Source organism: Hyla sarda, chromosome 4 (assembly GCF_029499605.1).
Source record: "Hyla sarda isolate aHylSar1 chromosome 4, aHylSar1.hap1, whole genome shotgun sequence".
In the NCBI taxonomy this organism is placed as follows: domain Eukaryota; kingdom Metazoa; phylum Chordata; class Amphibia; order Anura; family Hylidae; genus Hyla; species Hyla sarda.
Window position 1 is genome coordinate 269,355,528 of NC_079192.1, and position 16,829 is coordinate 269,372,356.

The window sequence follows — 16,829 nt, forward strand, 5'->3', positions numbered from 1 at the left end:
GTGTATACTACAACTCCCAGCATGCCCAGACAGCCCTTGGCGTCTGGGCATGCTGGGAGTTGCAGTTTTGCAACATCTGGAGGTCCACAGTTTGGAGACCACTGTGCCCTTCCAGATGTTGCAAAACTACACATTTTCAGCATGCCCTTACTGTCCAGGCATGCTGGGAGTTGTAGTTCTGTAACATCTGGCCCTTCAGATGTTGCAGAACTACAACTCCCAGAATGCCTGGACAGTTTTGGCATACTGGGAGTTCTAGTTTTGCAACATCTGGAAGGGCACAGATTGGGAACCACTGTATTAGTGGTCTGCAAACTGTAGTCCTCCAGATGTTGCAAAACTACAACTCCCAGCATGCTGGGAGTTGTAGTTCGGCAACATCTGGCTCTAAAGATGTTGCCGAACTACTACTCCCAGCATTCCTGAGAATGTTTGGGAGTTGTGGTTTTGCAACAACTGGAGGCACACTGGTTGGGAAACATTGTCTGTTTCCTAACTCAGTGTTTCCCAACCGTGTGCCTCCAGCTGTTGCAAAACTATAACTACCAGCATGCACTGATAAACTGTGCATGCTGGGAGTTGTAGTTTTGTAACAGCTGGAGGTCCCCCCCTTGTGAATGTACAGGGTACATTCACATGGGCAGGGGGCTTACAGTGAGTATCAGGCTGCAAGTTTGCGATGCAGCTAATTTTGCGCGGCAGCTCAAACTCGCAGCGGGAACTCGCTGTAATCCCCCGCCCATGTGACTGTACCCTAAAAACACTACACTAACACAAAATAAAATAAAAGTAAAAAACACTACATATACACATACCCCTACACAGCCCCCCTCCCCTCCCAATAAAAATGAAAAACGTCCGGTACGCCACTGTTTCCAAAATGGAGCCTCCAGCTGTTGCAAAACAACAACACCCAGTATTGCTGGACAGCCGTTGACTGTCCAAGCATGCTGGGAGTTTTGCAACAGCTGGAGGCACCCTGTTTGGGAATCACTGGCGTAGAATACCCCTATGTCCACCCCTATGCAAGTCCCTAATTCAGGCCTCAAATGCGAATGGCGCTCTCACTTTGGAGCCCTGTCGTATTTCAAGGCAACAGTTTAGGGTCACATATGGGGTATCGCCGTACTCGGGAGAAATAGCCTAACAAATTTTGGGGGGATTTTTCTCCTTTAACCCCTTATGAAAAGGTGAAGTTGGGGTCTACAACAGCGTGTTATTGTAAAAAAATAAATTTTTTACACTAACACGCTGGTGTTGCCCTTTACTTTTCATTTTGACAAGAGGTAAAAGGGAAAAACGCCCCCCAAAATTTGTAATGCAATTTCTCCCGAGTACGGAGATAACCCATAAGTGGGCGCAAACTTCTCTGGGGGCGCACAACAAGGCCCAGAAGGGAGAGTGCACCATGTACATTTGAGGTGATTTGCACAGGGGTGGCTGATTGTTACAGCGGTTTTGACAAACGCAAAAAAAAAAAAACCCCACATGTGACCCCATTTCGGAAACTACACCCCTCACGGAATATAATGAGGGGTGCAGTGAGAATTTACCCCCCACTGGTGTCTGACAGATCTTTGGAAGAGTGGGCTGTGCAAATTAAAAATTTTGTACAGCCCACTGTTCCAAAGTTCTGACAGACACCAGTGGGGGGTAAATGCTCACTGTACACCTTGTTACGTTCCTCAAGGGGTCTAGTTTCCAAAATGGTATGCCATGTGGGGGTTATTTTGCTGTCCTGGCACCATAGGGGCTTCCTAAATGCGACATGCCCCCCGAGCAAAATTTGCTCTACAAAAGCCAAATATGACTCCTTCTCTTCTGAGCATTGTAGTTCACCCGTAGTGCACTTCAGGTCCACTTATGGGGTACCTTCATACTCAGAAGAGATGGGGTTACAAATTTTGGGGGGTATTTTCTGCTATTAACCCTTGCAAAAATGTGAAATTTGGGGGGAAACACACATTTTAGTGAAAAAAAATATATATTTTTTTACATATGCAAAAGTCGTGAAACCCCTGTGGGGTATTAAGGCTCACTTTATTCCTTGTTACGTTCCTCAAGGGGTCTAGTTTCCAAAATGGTATGCCACGTGAGGGTTTTTTGCTGTTGTGGCACCATAGGGGCTTCCTAAATGCGACATGCCCCCCGACCAAAATTTGCTCTCCAAAAGCCAAATATGACTCCTTCTCTTCTGAGCATTGTAGTTCGCCCGTAGTGCACTTCAGGTCCACTTATGGGGTACCTCCATACTCAGAAGAGATGGGGTTACAAATTTTGGGGGGTATTTTCTGCTTTTAACCCTTGCAAAAATGTGAAATTTGGGGGGAAACACACATATTAGTGAAAAAATTTTTTTTTTTTTTTTACATATGCAAAAGTCGTGAAACACCTGTGCGGTATTAAGGTTCACTTTACCCCTTGTTACGTTTCCCAAGGGGTCTAGTTTCCAAAATGGTATGCCATGTGGGGATTTTTTGCTGTTCTGGTACCATAGGGGCTTCCTAAATGCAACATGCCCCCCAAAAACCATTTCAGAAAAACGTACTCTCCAAAATTCCCTTGTCGCTCCTTCGCTTCTGAGCCCTCTACTGCGCCCGCCGAACACTTTACATAGACATATGAGGTATGTGCTTACTCGAGAGAAATTGGGCTACAAATATAAGTATAAATTTTCTCTTTTTACCCCTTGTAAAAATTCAAAAATTGGGTCTACAAGAACATGCGAGTGTAAAAAATGAAGATGGTGAATTTTCTCCTTCACTTTGCTGCTATTCCTGTGAAACACCTAAAGGGTTAAAATGCTGTCTGAATGTCATTTTGAATACTTTGGGGGGTGCAGTTTTTATAATGGGGTCATTTGTGGGGTATTTCTAATATGAAGACCCTTCAAATCCACTTCAAACCTGAACTGGTCCCTGAAAAATAGTGAGTTTGAAAATTTTGTGAAAAATTGGAAAATTGCTGCTGAACTTTGAAGCCCTCTGGTGTCTTCCAAAAGTAAAAACTCATTAATTTTATGATGCCAACATAAAGTAGACATATTGTATTTGTGAATAAAAATTTTTTTTATTTGGAATATCCATTTTCCTTACAAGCAGAGAGCTTCAAAGTTCGAAAAATGCAAAATTTTCAATTTTTTCAGCAAATTTTGAAATTTTTCACTATGAAACGATGCAAGTATCGACAAAATTTTACCAATAACATAAAGTAGAATATGTCACGAAAAAACAATCTCGGAATCAGAATGATAGGTAAAAGCATTCCAGAGTTATTAATGTTTAAAGTGACAGTGGTCAGATGTTCAAAAAACGCTCCGGTCCTAAGGTGTAAAATGGCCTGGTCCTTAAGGGGTTAATATGATGTGTGTGTGTGTGTAAAGCTAAACAACTATTATATAAAAAGTAAAGTATACCATTTTCAAAATGGTATTGTTAATGTCACTACTTTGTAATAATAATAATATAAGCTATATGTTGATGAGAAATCAATATGAAAAACAGAAAAAGTTTTCAGTAAAATACTGTATGTAGCATATAGTAATACAGTATTTAGCATATAGTAATATACAAGATAAAAGTAAAGTTTTCTTTAAAATAATAAATCCACAAATTTTATAGCACTCAGTATCTGGGGGGAACAGACATTAAGCTGACTACATTATGCTGACTGCTGACTACAGTATAAGGCTGGGTTCACACACATTGGCCCTCATTTACTATTGCAAACCCGACATGTTTTGTATGGCTGTGCGCCAGATTCTGACGCATTGCACCAGAAAATCTGTCTGCGCCAGAATTTGCGCCGGAATTGAAAAAATACCCGACTAACTCTCCATTTTACTAAGGAAATCCGAAAAAGAGGCGTGGCCATCGGGGAAGGGGCGTGGTCACCGAAAAGGGGCTTGTTCCTGACATTTTCACAAAAACCCAACATATTTACTAAGGTTTCCACATAAAATGTGGTGGATTTGAGCTGAGGATAACCCGACAGATCAGAGCATGTGTAAAAAAGGAAAATGTAGGGAAAGTGGAAAATGTAAGGAAACCTTAGTAAATACCGTGGAAAATAAATTGCAAGGAATTAAAAACCCACAAAGAAACCTACTCTCCACTCTTAATAAATCAGGGCCATTATTTTGATCAGTATTTTTTCCAAAACCAGGAGTGGAACCCATACAGAGAAAACTATAATGGAAAGATGTGCATCCTTTTCTGTGTTTTCATCCAACTCCTGATTTTGGTTATAAAAAAAAAAAAGGTAATAATGACAAATACTATTGGAGACATTTATCATGGTCTTTACCTTTTTTGTGTGTAAAATTGTCCCCAATATTTTTTTGCAACCTTTTGCAGTGAACAATTTTACACACCACTGCATTTGTGTATTGTAGACTTTTTTTTTTTTTTTTTGCAGTTGTCATCGATTTGTAAAAAGTCACTAATTTATGCTCAATGAACCACATTTATGCACTAAGTCACACCAAGTCTGGTAAAAAGTTAATATATTCAGTCATCATTATCACTGATGCCTTTGCAGAAAACAAAGCAGGAATAATAATGTATGTTAATGCAATAGGAATCTACTTCTCAGGTATTTGTCTACATAGGTCACTGTTTCAATATGTCTTGGAAAAACCATATCTTGTTTGTCACTTGAATGATGTCTGTACTCAGCTGTTCCTTGGGGCTCACCTCCTGGATGTTCCTCTTTGCTCGACTGTCAGATGGATGCATGACCATTCCCATGACTTTTACATTGCCACAGACAACAAGGGCTTCATCTGGGGAGTCAGTGTTAATTCCTACTCGACCGTGAGATACCAGTGTCTCTGGAAGGTGACCTCGCTGCCACAGGACATCATTATCATTCTCAAACTGCCCAGGGTTGGATGCCTAATATGCAAAGCACAAAGCAGTATTTTCCATTACGCATGATAGGTATGTATTTAGGTTCAAACATGCTAAGTAATTTTAGGTTCTGTGCAATGAATTGAAATGACGAATATACAGAATAATTTGTGAATAAAAGGGTAAAGCTTCCCAGTCAATATAAAAAAAAAAAACTTTTGAAATGTCACAGAGACAACTCAAAAGTTTTGATCAGCTGGGGTCTGAGTGTTCACTACATTTAGCCATCAGAAGGGCTTTACTCCGCAGCTTCCTGCGATCTCAGTCTTGTTGCATGAGGCAAGCTCCATAAATTTATAATAGAAGTCCTTATGTATCTCTATGGTTAAAGACTACAAGCAGGCTCAGACTACACAGGGTTTGCTTGCAGCCCACAACCATAGAGATGTATAAATCTGCATAGGTGCTTTAGATACAAAATGGTCGTATATTTAATGACTATATATTTCCACAATAATATATTGTCTGTAATAGTGATCATACCTTTAAGACTAAACAACCTCTGTAGCATATCCTGGCAATAAACTTGGATAAAAGGAGTTAATTTTACCTTGCCTTCCCCTCCGCTAGCTATCAAAGATTAGGTAAGTAAACAGACCAGCCCTCACGTTTTCTGTGAATCCAAGCGAAGATTTATTTTTTAGAAGCAGATAAAGTTCACAGTATGGTATTCATATTCACATGACCCTTTTAAGCTTCTCCCTGAACCTTTTCAAATGTGCAATTTGAAATAGGCTCTGAAGAGAGCAGAAATGCATTATGTGAACGTGATGACAATGACATGGTCCATATAGAGAAAGGTGGGCACATGCGTGTATATGCTGCCAGGGTGCAAAAAAAAAATCTTTTTGTTTATATAATTTTTATATAACTTGTGCTAAATATTTAGGATAGGACCTGTGGTCTGTTTGATCTGTAATAGGAATACAGTATCTCTCATAAGTGAGTACACGCCTCAGATTTTTGTAAATCATTTATTACATTTATTATTAATCTTTTCATGGGACAACACTGAAGAAATGACACTCTGCTACAATGTAAAGTAGTAAGTGCACAGCCTGTATAACAGTGTAATGTTGTGTCCCTTAAAAATAACTCAACACACAAATATTAATGTTTTAACAACCATGGCAACAAAAATGAGCACACCCCTTGGTTGAAAATGTCTAAATTGGGCCTCAAGTGTTAATATTTGTGGCCACCATTATTTTTAATTACTGCCTTAAGCCACTTGGGCATGGAGTTCGCCAGAGCTTCACAGGTTGCCACTGTAGTCCTCTTCCACTCCTCCATGATGACGTTACAGAGCTGGTGGATGTTAGAGACCTTGCGCTCCCTTTCCTTTCATTTGAGGATGCTCATACATGCTCAATATGGTTTAGGTCTGGAGACATGCCTGGCCAGTCCATCACCTTTGCCCTCAGCTTCTTTAGCAAGGCAGTAGTTGTCTTGGGGTCATTATCATGTTGGAATACTGCCCTGAGGTCTCGTAAGGAAGGGATCATGCTCTACTTCAGTACTCACTTTTAATGCCAATGTTTAGACATTAAAGAAGTAGTCTACTGAAAATTACCTAGAGTCCGTTGTGCCCAGGCTGCAAAAAAAAAAGAGAAAGAAATCAAACTTTAACTCACCTTCCTCCATTCCCCCATAGCGCCGCTACAGCTGTTCGGTCCTCTGGTTCGGTCTTCATCCTTTTCCGTGTGCACAGATCGTCACACTGCGTGCAGCCAATCACCGGCTGCAGCGATGTCCCGCTTCGGCCGGTAATAGGCTGAGTGCAGTGTGACGATCCGTGCACACAGAAGAAGGAAGAAGACCGGACCAGAGGACCGAACAGCTGTAGCAGCGCTACGGGGGAATGGAGGAAGGTGAGTTAAAGTTTATTTTCTTTTTTGCAGCCCGGGCACAACGCACTCAAGATACTTTTCATTAGAATACTTTAATGGCTGGGTTATTTTAATGTTGAGTTAATCTGAGGTGACAGCAACATTAACCACTGTTATACAGGCTGTGCACTCACTACTTTACATAGTAGCAGCATGCAATTTCTTCAGTGTTGTTACATGAAAAGATAATGAAATATTTACAAAAATGTTTATATATATTTTGCTTATTGTTATAAAGTTACTGTAGAGGAGAGTGGTAAGTACTTTTTTTTTTCCTCCACTCAGCAATATATTTGTATAAATGGTTTTAATCTTTCTGTATATTTGCCAGCTCTTAACTTTTGCATGACTATGAAATGAACTTTGCTTCTACAAATATACCATCATTTGGATTCACTGCAAATGTAAGTGCCCTTCTGTTTACTTACCTACTGATTTGGGATGGCTTTCCCATAGACACATGCCCCACAAGGGAGGAGTGCTGGCTGATATGCTTATTGAGCTTTATAGCCATTAGAGATTAGACTTCCCATTAGCTCTAAACACAACTTCACCCTTGCCTCATGTTCCTGATTTCATCCTGCTTCTATTTTACTATCTTTGATCTCTTGCAGGTCTGTGTATTTTAAGGATAAAGCAGGGTTAACATAATCCAATGTGTTATTCCTTTTGGCACTCTTGTGAAATATCTCGATGACATCTATTCTTTCACATTCAGATTTGATTGATGGGGAGTCACATGTGCTTACATAATCTCCATCACAGAAGAGAGTGGCTTTATGATAGTCAGTTGTCTGTGCCAGTATTTGTAGTCTCTGTTCATGCATATTTACTAATAATATCAGTATATTAAAATACAACAATAATTATTCTAGACTTAAAGGAGTAATTAAATGTATTTAAAAAGCAAACTGCAGCCTACTATGGCTGTAAAATAACAAACAACAGCATACTCACCTCGCCTGGTCCAGCACCAGCTCTTCTGGTGCCTGCATTTATGCTTTTACATACCATGATGACACTCTCCTTGCTCTGCTGATGATGCTCTGAACCCATTGCAGCCTCTGAATTACTAAGACTGCACTGCATTCAGTATTTCCTCAGCAGAGCAAGGAGAGCACATCATCAGGGTAGGTAAACACTGGCACAAGACGTGCCAGTTGTGGCCCAAAACAGCAGTTTCCACTACAATCCCTTAGAGAGTAGGCAGGTGGCTGAGAGTAAAAGGTTTGCTTAAAGGGGTTATTCAAGTTTAGAAAAACTGAGCTGATATCTTAAAAACAACACCACACCTGTCCTAAGGATGTGTGGGTACTGCAGCTTAGTTTTATTGAAGTGTACCTGGGGACAGGTGTGGTGCCGTTTGTGGAAGAAATTAGTTCATGTTTCTTGTCTTTAATGTACACATTAGAATAGTAATTTGGTCACTTGTCACTTTTAGACAATGACTAGTACCTAGGCCTCATATCGTTGTTTCTGATCCTTGTTCCTGTCCGCACTGTGAGGATATCGTCCTAAAGTGTCCAGTCTCTGAGAGGGAAAATTTTGCCTTTCAAAAGAGGTGAAGTTGAACAAGGGTTGTTCTGCAGTACAGTGATCTTTTGTGGGTGTAAAGTTAGTTCAATGCTGGGACATATTTTAGGCTGTTTGCAGCCGAATATACGATACATTTGGGACTTTTTTTTACACATAACCTGAAAACTATGCAATTTCCATTCAAATCAGGCCTAAATGAAATAATAAATGTGGACATAGGTGTTTAGTGATCATTGATATTTATGCTACATACTGTACATGTACTTTGTTTTAAGATGAAAAGTTTACCTTTATGAAAATTGTGATTTGGAAATAATGCTCTGATGCATATATTTTACATAGCTTGCTATGTTACAAGTTTTGATTTTAAAATGCAAGTTTACATGAAAATACATAAATAAATCACACATACCCTTACAATGATCCTTTCAGAGACATGTGCTACTACAAGACAAGTCTCCTCCTTAGTTACAGCATATAAGCCAATCACCAGCATAAAATACCTGTGAAAATGGCAACAAGGAAAGTGTTAACACCCTTAGCTGCTGCTACTTTGGGCAGTTGCTATAATAGTAGCTGCTCCACTTAATCCCTGGTGAAATGATCATCATACAAAAGACAATGGTTTACATCTCATATACACTTGAGGGGGGGGGGGGGGGGGGAGAGATTTATCAAAACCTGTTCAGAGGAAAAGTTGCTTAGTTGCCCATAGCAACCAATCAGATTGCTTCTTTCATTTCTGAAAACGCCTCTGAAAAATAAAAGAAGCGATCTGATTGGTTGCCATTGGGAACTCAGCAACTTTTCCTCTCAACAGGTTTTGACAAATCTCCCCCGATATGTGCAGTATGTACTTCAAAGCAGCTTCTCCAACTATAAATGAGAACAATCCTTTGCAACCATTGGCAGCTATTTTGTAATTTATGGACAAATGCCTTTGGTCACCCAGTAAACCACTGGCATGCAAGTATACAAAGAGACTTCCCCATCCACTTCTTCCGCCCCTTACCTTTGTCACAATAACACCTTTGTGCCTATAGTGCTTACTTTATTAATGTGAAATCAGAAGTCAGTCCTACACTACTACTAATGCGATGAATGCAAACACACCCTTTAAAGGGTATAAAAGAGAACATGGTCTAAGAATGTAGTAGTTGTAGTACTGTGAATTAAAGCTACGGGGGTATTGTTGCTAGCGTTTAGTTTTTTTAATGTGATTACTGCTGAATGAGTAGCTACTGCTGTGAGTGTACCATGAAAATGGCAAATGAAGATCACTAAATGTCAGAATATACAACTGGTGAGATGAAATGTTAAAGTGTTAGTGATTTGGGTGTGAGTTCACTCTTGTGGTAACACTGTTGCTGTCTTCTTATGTAATGTAACTCTGGTAACTTGTTATACAGTCACTTTAAAAGGGTACTGTGGATGCCATTTTTATCTGTACAATTTCAAGATGTTGCCGAGCAATAATGTAGGTAAACCATAGCAATGCGCTTTTTTATATTGTTGTATCAAGTTCTATCTTACGATATGTACTAACTGAGGAAGCTGAGGGTAGACATGATATCCAATGATGAGAAACAGTAGCACACGCATTGTATAGTTACCTCTGATCTGGATTTGGTTTTCCTTTCTTCCTCATGTTGTTCGCTGTAGTTTCACTAAAATGTAACCTTCCCAGGGTTACTTTAGTGACCTGATCTGGGGGCAAATTTACCCTACAAAAAGAAATAATGGAAATTAACAATTAGTGTGTATGAAACCTATAAATTACAACATGCAGTATTTCCACAATGTTTATGGCTCTCCTCTTATTACACAAAACCTCCTCATTATTTAAGTGGTCACATTATTAAAGGGGTATTCCGGCTTTATACATCTACTTTGGATAGGGGATAAAATGTATGATTGGATGGGTCCCGGCACTGGGGACCCCCACGATCTCTGTGCAGCCCCCGGCGTTCTGTGCTGTCACGTCCCCTCCCATAGACATGAATGGAGCGTGGGGTGTGACATCACTAGGGGGAGTGGCCATGACATCACATCCCCGTCTCGGAGGCACCGCCCGGCACAGAATACCGGGGGTTGCACCGAGATCACGGGGGTCCCCAGATGCGGGATCCCTGCAATCATACATCTTATCCCCTATCCTTTAAAGGGGTTATCCATTCTTACTAAGCTTCATTGGTGGTGCAGTGGTCCAGATCAGCTCCCAGAGACATGTTCATGGGAGCCAATTCGTAGTTATGGCAGCCTGATGCCTATGGCAGGCTATACCAATAGAACGCATATCTAATGGTTCTGTAAAAGCAATGAAATGAGTCCCTAGAGGGACTAAAAAGTGTAAAAATAAATAGATAAATAGAAATGTAAAAAAATATATGAATAAACCCTCCTATGATAAAAATTCTAATCATCCCCATTACCATAAAAAAAGCGTAAACCAAAAAAAGACCGTAAACAAAAAAAAATATATATATTACATCTCAGAAATAATGGAATAAAAAGTTATAGGATGAAAACTACACATTACAATGCAAAGTCCTCATACAGCTCCATAGATGGACAACTAAAGAAGTTATAGGGTTCAAAGTATGGTGATTTCAACAAAAAGTTTGTAAATTTGTAATTATTTAAAGCAATAAAACATAATGAAAACTATACTAATTTGGCATAGTTGAAATCACACAAACAAAACCTGACAAATACATGGCTCTTAGAAGGAGAGGAGAAAAAATTAAAACTGCAAACATTTTAATTTTAAGTTAAATCACTAAGCGGCCCAGGAATGTGTGAGTACTTTTTAAGAGGGGGTAACAATTACTTGCATATTTCACTATAAGGTTAGGGTCATATGTGCCATATTTTGCTGCTGCATATTTTTTTACTCATTGAAGTCAATGGGTAGCAAAATCAGCTGCAGAAAATATGCAGCAAATTACAGCACGTGACCCTACCCTTAAAGGGGTTATCCAGGAAAATACTTTTTATATATACATATATACATATATATCAACTGGCTCCAGAAAGTTAAACAGATTTGTAAATTACTTATATTAAAAAATCTTAATTATTTCAGTACTTATGAGCTGCTGAAGTTGAGTTGTTGTTTTCTGTCTAAGTGCTCTCTGATGACACCTGTCTCGGGAACTGTCCAGAGTAGAAGCAAATCCCCATAGAAAACCTCTTCTACTCTGTGTAGTTCCCGAGACAAGCAGAGATGTCAGCAGAGAGCACTGTTGCCAGAGAGCAAAGAACAACTCAACTTCAGCAGCTGATAATTATTGGAAAGATTAAGATTTTTTTAATAGAAGTCATTTACAAATCTGTTTAACTTTCTGGAGCCAGTTGATATTTAAAAAAAGGAGATTTTTTAACACTTACCGTAAAATCTCTTTCTCGAAGGATCCATTGGGGGACACAGACCGTGGGTGTAGTATCTTGCTGTCTCTAGGAGGTGTGACCCTATGGTAATAAAAAAAGTCAGCTCCTCCCAGCAGGATATACCCGCCTTCAGGCTCTGAGCTAGTCAGTTTAAGTTCCAGAGCAATAGGAGGAGACCAATAGGGCAAAGAAAGACCCCAAACTGTCCGAGAACCAGAAGAAAAAACACAACTGAACACACCCTCGGACAGAAAACCAAAGGAAAAACCCAAAAAGGGCGGGAGCTGTGTCCCCCAATGGATCCTTCGAGAAAGAGATTTTACGGTAAGTGTTAAAAAATCTCCTTTTCTCTATCGGCTTCATTGGGGGACACAGACCGTGGGACGTACCAAAGCCGTCCCTTGGGTGGGCAGATAAGTAATCAGGCAGATGGCCGATCCACTGCCGCCTGCAACACTTTATACGACCCAGAGTAGCATCAGCCGATGCGAAAGTATGAACTCGGAAAACCTTGAGAGAGTGTGCAAAGATGACCAGGTAGCCGCCTTGCAAATCTGCGAGGCCGAGGCTCTATTCTGGAGAGCCCAGGATGCCCCAACAGAACGAGTAGAATGAGCCACAACCGTGAAAGGAGGAATCTGCCCCTTACAGTGAAGGCTTCCGCAATGGCGGACTGAATCCACCGATAAATGGTGGCCTTGGAAGCAGGTTGTCCCTTGCGATGACCTTCCGCAAGGACGACAAAGGAATCACACTGACGAACGAAGAAGTGATGGAGAGATAAGACCGAACAGCCCAAAACTACATCCAGCTTGTGTAGTAGACACTCCTTAGGATGAGAAGGAGCCGGACAAAAGTCATTGAGATGAAAGGCCGAGACCACCTTAGGCAAAAAGGAAGGAACTGGCCGGAAAACGACCTGTCCTGGTGGATCACCAGAAATGGAGAACGGTAGGAAATAACTGCCAGTTCAGACACCCTCCGGATGGAGGTGATAGCAACAAGAAAAGCCCCTTTCCAAGAAAGGAGGAGGAGAGACACCTCTCTAAGGGGCTCAAAGGGTTCACCCTGGAGGGCACTCAGAAGCAAGTTCAAGTCTCAAAGGGGAGAAGGTGACAGATAAGAAGGAACAGCATTCGCCACTCCTAGCATGAAGGTCCGGGCATGAGAAATAGAAACCAGGGTCCGAAACCTGACCTTAAGGGAACTGAGAGACAACCCCAGTTCCAACCCCGACTGCAAAAAAAAAAAAAAAGGAGAAAAGACAGGGAACCGAGAAGGTCACCGGGGAGAAGTCCTGTGCTTTACACCAACGAAAATAAAACTGCGTATAAAAGTACGGTGGTAAATTCGTGTGGAGGAGGGCTTACAAGCCTAGAGCATGGTGTGAATGACTTGGGAAGAGAACCCGCAGGCCCTCAAAACCGCGGTCTCAACCGCCATGCCAACAAATGCAGCGACTGTAAATTGGGGTGGCAAGAGGACCCCGAGAGAGTAGGACCGGGCAGAGCGGAAGGTGCAGAGGAGCGTCGTCCAGGAGCCTGACTACGTCGGCATACCACGACATACGGGGCCAATCTGGAGCTACCAGAAAGGCAAGGATGTCCTCTGCCTGAGCTTCCTCAGCACCCTAGGAAGGAGCGGAAGAGGAGGTAACAGATAAGGTAGGGCGAACCCCCCCAAGGAATCACTAGGGCGTCCGCGGCCAGAGCCTGAGGGTCCCGGAACTTGGACACAAACGGAAGGATCTTCCGATTGTGTCGGGAGCGAAGAGGTCCACGTCCGGAAAGCCCCAGAGGTCGCAGAGCTGCGCGAAGACCTCCGGACGAAGGGACCACTTGCCGGGGTCGGGTGAGGACTGACTGAGGAAGCCCGCTTCCCATTTGAACACTCCCGGGATGAGAAACGCTGAAAAGGCCGGAACCTTACTCTCTGCTCAGGTGAGAATCTTGGTCACCTCGGCCATGGCTGTACGCCACAGCCGCGGCGTTGTCCAACTGAACACGGACAGGACAAGACTGAAGACGGGACTCCCAATGAAGAAGACAGAAGAAGCACCCGTAATTCTCCAGGGGAGACCAGAGACCCTGGACCGTCCAATCCCTGAACACGCCGCCCCAGCCCGACAGGCAGCCACCATTGTAACAACCTGCCAGAGAAGGGAAGAAATGACCACCCTTGGAGAAGAAGGGGGGGAGCGGAGCCACCAGAGCAGAGACTGACGGACCCTGCGAGGGAGAACAATCTGACGATCGAGGGACAGAGGAGACCTGTTCCATCGAGAGAGAATCGCCAGTTGAAGGGGGGCGGTAATGAAACTGGGCAAAGGGTACGGCCTCCATAGTTGCCACCACCCGACCCAGGATGTCCAAACTGTGCAGATGGAGACTGATACCTTGGTCCGAAGGGAGCGGACCCCCGACCAGAGCGCCAGATGTTTGTCCGTCGGAAGACAAATGCGGGCGGAGGCCGTCGAATCGAAGTCCCAGGAAGGTTAGAGACTGGGTAGGACAGAAGACTGACTTGTCCCGGTTGACCATCCACCCGAAGCGAGTCAGAGAGTGGAGAGTGACGTCCAGATTTTCCAGAGACTGGGCTCTGGTCGGAGCCTTGATGAGAGGGTCGTCCAGATAGGATATTACCGAGATTCCCTCCGACCAAACAGGCCCAACACTGGCGCAAGGATCTTTGTAAGGATCTGAGGTCAAACCAAAGGGGAGGGCTACGAATTGAAAGGGCCCCTCCGGAACCACAAGCGGAGGTACCGATGATGGCCCGGAAATATTGGCACATGGAGGTAGGCATCCTTGATGTCCACCGATGAAGGGAACTCCCCTTGTTCCAGGGACGCCACCACCGAACGGAGAGATTCCATTCTGAAGCGGTGGATGAGAAGGTGACGGTTGGAGTGGTCGCACAGAACCGTCCATTTTGGGGACCACAAAAAATTTGAATAGAAACCCCGAAAACGTTCCCCTGGAGGAACAGGGACGATAACCCCCTGGAGAAGCAGAGACTGGAAAGCCGCTCGAAATTGCTTCGCCAGAGGAAGAGACCGGGGGCCCGAGATCTCTCGGAAGGGAGGCAAATTCGATCCAGTAACCGTTGGACACCACATCCCTGACCCAGAGTCCTGAATGTGTGAAATGCAGATGTCTCGGAAAACAAGAGACGACCTCCTAACCGAAAGAAACCGCGGGTGGGGGCCCACTTCAAGCAGAAGTGGGCTTGCGGTTGCCCGATTTGGGCGCAAAACGGCCGTACCGGTTGGAGTCCGACTTTCAAGCCGGGCGTGCCCAGCACGAGGGAGCCTTCTTGTCCCGCGAGGGCGCCTGCCCGGACCCTTAGCTGGAACCAGAGGTCCGAAATAACCGAAAGGACTTAGAAGGAACTCTTACCTCCCATTGCCTCGGAGATAATCTCATCGAGGCGTTCGGCAAAAAGACAGCCACCCGTAAAGGGAAGCTCAGTGAGAGACCTTTTGGAAGCGGCATCCGCATTCCAAGCTTTAAGCCACATAAAGCGGCGGAAAGCCGCTAGGTGACCCACAGTAAAGGCAGAACAACGGCCTGACTACGTAGAAGCTGCGCACAGAAAGTCCCCAGCTTTAGAGCATTGGAGAGCCAGATCAGATAGATCCTCTGGGGGGGGGGGGAATCCCGCTAAGATATCCTGATGGAGCTTTTGGCACCACTCCGACAGGGCCTTGGACACCCAAGTCGAGGCGAAGATGGCAAGAAGAGAAGAGCCAGCTGCTTCAGAAGCAAACTTCGCTAAGGATTCTACCTTCTCGTCCGTGGGATCCTAGAAGGCAGCGACAACTGCCAGAGGCAGTGTAGTCGCCCTAGAGATCCGGGAGTTTGGTGGATCCACTGAGGGAGGGGAAACCACCTTAGCGACAAAGTCCTTGACAAATGGATTCTTGGATTGTCTTGATTCCCGGGAACCTCTTGTCTGGAAGTTTCCATGCAGATTCCAGAATGTCGTCAAAGTCAGCGAGAGAGCCGAACCTTTGAGGTGCTGGCTTAGCACACTGAAAGGATACTTATGGATAGACATCCGAAGATCCTGGGTCCTCTAGGTGAAAGGTGTCTCTTATGGCTGTCACCAATGAGTTCACCATTGCAATTGAGTCCGAGCGGTCCTCTGAGTTAGATGCCGGCTCGGAAGCCTTGTCCACCAGTTCGCCAGGGGAAGTGAAGAGTAGAGGCAGTCCTGGAGGGGGGCGACCCTGACCGGGTACGCAGCTCTGGCATGGCAGAGCGGCGATTCCGAGAACGTCCTCTGGAGGAGCGACATTCGTGCCTAGATGACAGGGGGGGCGGGACCCATGAGGGGAATGCCCACGTCTATCTGAAGACTCAATGGAAGAGTCAGACGAGGCACCCCTAGTACCGTGAAGCATGAGGGCCCTCTCAGAGGTCCTGCGCAGTGAAGACCCCTTCAGGGCGGACACCACTACCCGGGAGGCCTCAGCCACCGAACGGGAGACTTTGGTCAAGGCAGCCATATACTGGGTCAGGGAGAAACCCAGGGTGGTGGAGCGGCTGAACCCACCGGGGCCGAAAGGGCACCAGGGGGTCTGGGGAGCAGTGGAGCAGGCAGGGCAAGTGGGCTCAGCAGAGCCAGAAATCTTGGTATAACAATGCTTACAAAAATAATAAGTCACTGATGTTCCAGGTTTCTGACTAGAGGGAGGAACAGCTCTGGAAGCAGACATAATGTGGAAAAAAGGAGATAGAGAGAGGCTAACCTTCTCACCCTGGTCTGTGTCCCGTCAGAGAACTCACTCCGTGCAGCTAAGGAGACTAAAAAAGACCAGCCAATAGAAAGGGAGGGGCATGCCAGAAGTAAGGCACCCAGTAACAGGCCCCAATATTGTGAAAACCGCGCCCACGGTGCTGATTGGAGGCTACTTCGCGCCCCTGGAAGCTCCCAGCCCCGTGGGCAGAGCTAAGACCGGCCGAGAAGGACTGTAATGGCTCCCCCTCCTTGTCCCGAGCGCCATGTCCAGTCCGCATAGCGCTCGGGGGAATGGAGCGGGTGGCCCAAACGCCGGCGAAAGTGAAAGTAAGCCCGCGCAGAGGCGCCCGACTCCAAGCGG

At 44.3% G+C, this 16,829-nt stretch overlaps 1 protein-coding gene across 5 annotated transcripts in view; it reads right to left on the reverse strand.

Annotated features, from left to right (window-relative positions):
* Positions 1 to 16,829, reverse strand: part of MYRFL (myelin regulatory factor like) — a 129,227-nt gene that overhangs the window by 69,862 nt on the left and 42,536 nt on the right. For 4 of the 5 annotated variants that reach the window (XM_056574139.1, XM_056574135.1, XM_056574140.1 and 1 more), the window contains 3 exons: positions 9,949 to 10,059; positions 8,748 to 8,838; positions 4,695 to 4,895 (listed from right to left, as the gene is read on the reverse strand). In XM_056574139.1, the coding sequence (XP_056430114.1) occupies positions 4,695 to 4,895; positions 8,748 to 8,838; positions 9,949 to 10,059 (403 nt within the window). The remainder of the gene's footprint in view (positions 1 to 4,694; positions 4,896 to 8,747; positions 8,839 to 9,948; positions 10,060 to 16,829) is intronic. The other variant, XM_056574136.1, reaches the window with a different exon arrangement.